At 36.4% G+C, this 6,507-nt stretch overlaps 1 protein-coding gene across 1 annotated transcript; it reads left to right on the forward strand.

Moving 5' to 3' along the window:
* Positions 1–402: 402 nt before the first annotated feature.
* LOC149565148 (high-affinity nitrate transporter 2.1-like) lies at positions 403–6,122 on the forward strand. Its single transcript, XM_089818698.1, has 4 exons — positions 403–558; positions 2,227–3,077; positions 4,157–4,563; positions 5,364–6,122. Exons 2-4 carry the CDS (start codon positions 2,292–2,294, stop codon positions 5,734–5,736), a joined length of 1,566 nt encoding a protein of 521 aa, XP_089674824.1. The 5' UTR covers positions 403–558; positions 2,227–2,291; the 3' UTR covers positions 5,737–6,122.
* Positions 6,123–6,507: the final 385 nt, after the last annotated feature.

Below are 6,507 nucleotides of genomic sequence, written 5' to 3' on the forward strand. Positions count from 1 at the left end.
TAATACCAAAATTGATAGGCCCAAAAAAATCATATTTGTATTCATTTGACCTAAGATTAAAATCTATAACATTTTCCTCCACCTCCATCAATTATCATGCAACTCCACTTTAATCACTAAAAGCTCCATATTGTATGGTCTAGGGGAGTGGAAATGAAGGCATATTCTAATGTGTTTCTAGGGGAGTGGTAATAACATTAGGAAGGCATATTCTGATGTGTTTTCCTCAAAATAGCCAAGCTTGAAAATTCGAGCCGTGGGGTTAAAAGGACTCCTGGTACACAAATTGTCAAAGAGTTGATTGCAGCTTGTCAGCATAATATTGGTTCCAAAGTTGGAGGACAAATTCTGACAACAAATTCCAGAATGCGTTGAATTTACATTTCAAGTGGGTAAACAGGGCATACTAGTTTACAGATATGAAGGATATGCCTATATAAGCATGCTTCCTTATATAATTTTACAGTCTATTTCTCTGCAAATGCAATACAAAAGGGAAAGCATGAACAAAAAGTCGTGGTAGAAATGATTTGAATGGTGCCCAATGCTCAAACATGGGTAATGTTTCATATCCTGCTTCGCTTTTTATATTTTGAGCTTTTGGGATTCACTTTGGTTGTCGAGTATCTATCACACAATAACACTATTACTAATCAATTCATAGAGTCTTGTAGATTCTTTTGCTTAAAAAATTGCAATTTTATTGATTATCATTTCATAGATTCTTCCGGTTTCAAAATTGCATTTTTGATGGGATGGATGCCTCGCAGTCTTTTTTTTTCTTGGGACGGATGCCTCGCAGTCTTGGTTTCTGAAATAAACATTTCAGTATAGACATGTATTCAGACACTGAATAGAAAAATGAATTCATAGAAGATATAAAATCCTTGAAAAACCGTGCCAATGGCAGAAATTGTTTTCTTATCATTTTTTATGTATGGTCGGTGGATCCATTTGAAGCCACCGCTTAAGAAAACCGATATGGGTAAAAGAAATGTTTGAACATGTTCATGATTTTTGCTTAGTACCTTTCATAATCTCTTTTTTGGCTTTGTTTTTAGAATCTCTGGTTTTGTAAATTATTTTGGGTGAAACTGTTTGTGAGCGTCTTTGTTAAGCTTTGCGCTTGCCTATTGATGGATTTTACTGCACACATAATTTAGTGTTCTGTACTGGGCTTTTGGATGTGCAGATTATTTATGTGTTCTTGAATCTTGAGATGAATTGCAGATATTTAAGAATTCTAACTCTAGTTTAGTGTTATATTTAGAACCGTCGTCTGTCCCGTGCAACGGAAATAAAATAACTTTGATATTTTATGTAGAAATCAAAGATTTTTGTGTAGTTATTCAACAATAGCGAGGCTGAGCACAAAGAATTCAGAGAGAAAATTGTGGTACATGCCAGCTTAGAATCTCCTTGGAGACCCAGTACAAGATGATAGTGATGAACCTAGAAGATGGAAATGGCCATCAGATGCACCGTGACATCCATGTTTGGATGCTTTGGCAGTCTAGCAGAGGCACGAGGCCTGTGAGCTACCACTGAGCGAAGGCCACCATAGAAACGTTTTAGCAATCCAATATAGGCGCACTCAGTCTGAAACCTCTTTGGTTAAGTAATTGAAATTTTGACTTAAGATAGTTTGCAGCTTGTTCACCATACCATCACCTCAAATGAATAATAGCAATCTTTATCTCCAGGAAGTCAAAACTTTAATTATGTAGCATCCAGCAATGGATGCCATGATGCATCCTGATGGCTGCCATTTACCAAGGAGGTCCTCAATGCAGATGTGGGCTCTTAGTTTTTTCCAATGTATCCATAAGCAGTTTTCTCCGAGAATTGTTACTTTTAAACATTATAAACTGAAGAAATTTGAGTCTCTAATACATAGAATTTCAATTTCCAGATATTGGTTGGATCTATTAGATTTCCATAATTCATGCTAATAAAGTTTTTTTTCTAGATTTGATTGTGTAGAGTTTTTTTATCATCAATGTTTCAAATCATACTACATGATCCATCATCTTCTGTTCTTTTTGCTCTCTTGCATCCTGATGATAGTTCATGTAGTATGATCGAAAACATTAATGATAAAAAAGGTCTACACGATCAAATCCAGAAATTGAAAATACAGATATTGTTTAGTTAGTGAGGGAGTCTGTGTCCATTTTGTAAGTGGATTTACATTTTTAACAGATTGTTTTTGATGGGTTTTGCCAGTTGATCAAAAGTAACTGAAAAACAGGGCAGTGTGGTACAGCAACAATCGCCTCATCTTGGAAGCCATGGATATGGGGACCAGGAACAATCCTGAAGCTATGGATCCAGAGGAAATGAAGGAGCCAGCGCATAAAACTACTTCAAGTCCAGTGTTTGATCTTCCAGTAGATTCAGAGCACAAGGCTAAGAAATTCAAGCTTTTTTCAATAGCTCAACCCCATATGAGAGCCTTCCACCTATCATGGATCTCCTTTTTCACTTGCTTTCTTGCCACATTTGCTGCTCCCCCTCTGATACCCATCATCAGAGACAATCTGAATCTGACCAAGAGGGACATAGGCAATGCAAGCATAGCATCAGTCTCTGGCTCCATATTCTCAAGGCTTGTCATGGGAGCTCTATGTGACATTGTAGGACCTCGTTATGGGTCCGCATTTCTCATAATGCTGTCTGCCCCTGCTGTTTTTGCTGCTGCTACAATTTCTTCGGCACAGGGCTTCATCCTCATCCGTTTCTTCGTAGGCTTCTCAATAGCTACTTTTGTGTCATGCCAGTTCTGGATGAGCTCAATGTTCAACACTAAGATTGTGGGCCGCGCAAATGGATTGGCAGGAGGGTGGGGAAACATGGGAGGAGGAGCAACACAGCTAGTTATGCCTCTGGTTTATGATTTGATTCACAAGTCCATAGGCTCCCCAAGCTTCACAGCATGGCGTATTGCATTCTTCATACCTGGAGTTATGCTCATTTTCATGGGGCTGATTGTGCTCATCTTTGGACAAGATCTTCCAGATGGTAACTATGCGGCTCTTCATAAACAGGGTGATAAGGCAAAAGACAACTTCTCAAAGGTAATCAATTTGGAAAATAGCCATCACTTGTTATCCATCTTTTTAAGCACATTCATGAAAATATTGCAAATAGATACGGGGAGAGTTGGGAAGTGAGATAAAAGAATTTGGAAAAATCTAGCTCTGTTTTAACAATATCAGATTTCCACAATCCATTTCTAATGTTTTTGATTTCTGGATTTGATTGTGTATGTTTATTTGGCATTTTGGATCACATTCTGTGATTCATCATCATATTTATCCTCATCCCAATCTGATGATAAAGCTGATGCCAAAAAAACATACACAATCAAATTCAGAAACAAAAATCATTAGCTCTGATTTGGTTTGCTTTAGGGTTTGGATAAATATTTGACAAAAAAATATTAGATATTAGATTGCTTTAGACTAGATTTGTGCATATTGTATCTCCCCTTTGGTTCCTAGTTTATTATTAGATGTGTAAGAGCACAAGGTAAAAGGCATAAGTAAAAGCTGGAACTTGAAACACTAATGAAATGAAATTAATTGAAAGGTTGATTTAATTGGTTTTTGTCTGCAGACGTACAACCATAGAGCAAACGTCCCGACTGATGACTATTAAAATTTGATAGCAAATGGTTATAATCAAATAAACAAACAGAGAAGTTTAGGCGTAATCCAAGCACAGTTTATAAAGATAATGGAGTTTTCTGTGTTGTCTTAACAAATCGGAAGGCCTCGGCAATACTCAAAAAAGTTTGTATAGCCAATTCATAACACAAGAAAAGAGTACACACTAAATTATTGTTTGACTTCAATTTTTCCCTTGAATTTCTTTATAGTCCATGCTATTCACTTTGTATGATATATGTAACACTTATAGGAATTGACCAAACTTTGTTGTATGATACCCATTTGTAGTTTTCAAAATTCAAACATTCAAATGTAGGTTACCCATGAGGGTATTTCAAAAAACTTCTTGTAAAATGCTTGCCCTTATGAAGTTTCCAAAAGTCAAATCTTCAAATCCATTGGAAAATTTTTCTGCCCAAAAATCTCTGTTCTGAAACGCTTTACAATTGCACATGTATAATATTTATAATGTTTAACTTTTGCAGGTTTTCTGGAATGCTGTGACGAATTACAGGGCTTGGACCTTGGCTTTGACCTATGGATACTGTTTTGGAGTAGAACTTACCGTAGACAATGTGATTTCCGAGTATTTCTTTGATAGATTTGACTTAAATCTTCACACTGCGGGTATAATTGCATCTACATTTGGGCTTGCCAACATAGTGACCCGCCCATTTGGAGGAATACTGTCTGACATTGTAGCGCGTACATATGGCATGAGAGGGCGAATATGGACGCTCTGGATTGTTCAGACAGTGGGAGGAATTCTTTGTGTTTGTTTAGGAAAGGCAAATTCACTGAGCCTCTCCATAGCAGTCATGCTCATCTTCTCCGTCTTTGTTCAAGCAGCTTGTGGTCTCACTTTCGGAATAGTTCCTTTTGTTTCTAGAAGGTTTGAATTCTGTTTTCCCATCGCCATTGAATTGATCGAGGTCCCATTTTTTCCATTAGCTATAGAGTGAGCATTAAACCACATAAATCACAGGATTTGCCATAGTTTTCATAAATGAAGCTAACTAACTGTAGAGAAAGAAAGAAATACAAACAAACAATTATTTGCAAGTACTTCTGAATTTGATTGTGTGAAGTTTTTTTGGTATCAATGTTTTGAATCACACTCCATGCTCTATCATCTGGATGAAGCCAAGCATAGTTTTTCCTTATGCTCTCTTGTGCTTGGTTTCGTCCGGATGATGGATCATGGAGTGTAATTCAGAACATTGATGCCAAAAAACTTTACACAATTGAATCCAAAAGTGCTTGCAAATAATTATCATGGATTGTTGAAATCTGTTCTCATTGAACAGATTTTTTTACATATCTGATGTGAAAGGAAAATCACTTTTTCTTAGAGTGCTTCAAATGTGAATAATGAAGTGCTTATGCTTTAAATGTCATAAGAATTTTTATTTCACAGGTCCAAGCTTGTACACGTCTGGTTCCATAAAGACTAGTCACTTGAAAGTGGAAACGACTATTCTAATTTCTAGATTGTACAAATGTATAAGTTATAGTGTACGAGGGTAACTTATACATTACATAAGTTACAGTATATGAGGCATAAATCGCCCTCGTCTGATGTAACTTATGCATTGGTGCATCCTAGAAGCTGGATAGCCATTTCCATACATCCAAAGGTGTTGTCACAATTAACTAATATAGGTATTTTGTGGGTTGTAAACCTAATTGCAGGTCATTGGGGATAGTGTCTGGAATGACAGGAGGAGGGGGCAATGTAGGAGCAATGGTGACACAGCTTTTGTTCTTCACAAACTCCAACTACTCCAAGGAGACTGGAATCAGCTTGATGGGTATCATGATTATTGCATGCACATTGCCATTATTGGTGTTGTACTTTCCACAATGGGGAGGAATGTTCTGCCCACCTTCCACCAAGGCTAATGAGGAGAGTTATTATGGATCAGAATGGTCTGAAATTGAGAAGCAACAAGGACTAGACAACATGAGCATGAAATTTGCTGACAACAGTAGAAGTGAAAGAGGAAAAAGATCATCTCTTGCTTCTGCCCCAACTCCAATGGATACTAATCCTCAACATGGGTGAGGAATGAGGAATCAAGATAATCCCAATATGAAGATATCTAGAAACACTACCTTTCCCTGCAATGGTCAAGCTGATAGACAATGATAGGAGACCTTTTGTGCCTAATATGTCCCCATTCAACTTGGAGGATTTGGACCTACCCATTATACATTGTATGTAGATGATATAGTGTAATGTTAATTTGTCAGTTGTAGATTATAAGGTCAAGATTGTTGTTTTGTTTTGGCAGCACTACTATTCTTCTTAGCAATATGTTGACTACACTTCTTTTATGTAGATTGAAACATTTAAATAATAAGATTCTCATGACCTCTACAATGTAATTAAAAGGGTAATGCATTATAAGAAATACCGAAGTCCTGAAATATACTTTGAATTATTTGTAATTCTGTGAGCTATGTGTATATCAAAAACCCTTTTATTTCATTAAAACGTAATATGGCTGAATCAAAAGCGATCAGCAATCATTATTTTTTTCTATTATTTTAAACTGTATCTTGATAAAGTTTATCTTGGATGTCTCAAAAAATTGAATGGGATTAAATATTCAATCATTTTATTTGATTGTTTAGTTTTCATATGGATTAGGATTTATTCCTTGGCTCATTGGCTGCTAATACCACTTCCAAGGGATAATCTATGAGTTGCATTACTTAAAGCTTGTTAATTGTAAAAATGCATTCTTCTAACTTGAACATGTAAATTAGAAGTCACTTTGCAATATTGTTACATTAGGGGACAAGCAATTAGGCCTAACTTCAAACCCTTGAG

The sequence above is a fragment of the Cupressus sempervirens genome, chromosome 3, assembly GCF_028749045.1.
Source record: "Cupressus sempervirens isolate cs-2001-9-10 chromosome 3, ASM2874904v1, whole genome shotgun sequence".
Classification (NCBI taxonomy): domain Eukaryota; kingdom Viridiplantae; phylum Streptophyta; class Pinopsida; order Cupressales; family Cupressaceae; genus Cupressus; species Cupressus sempervirens.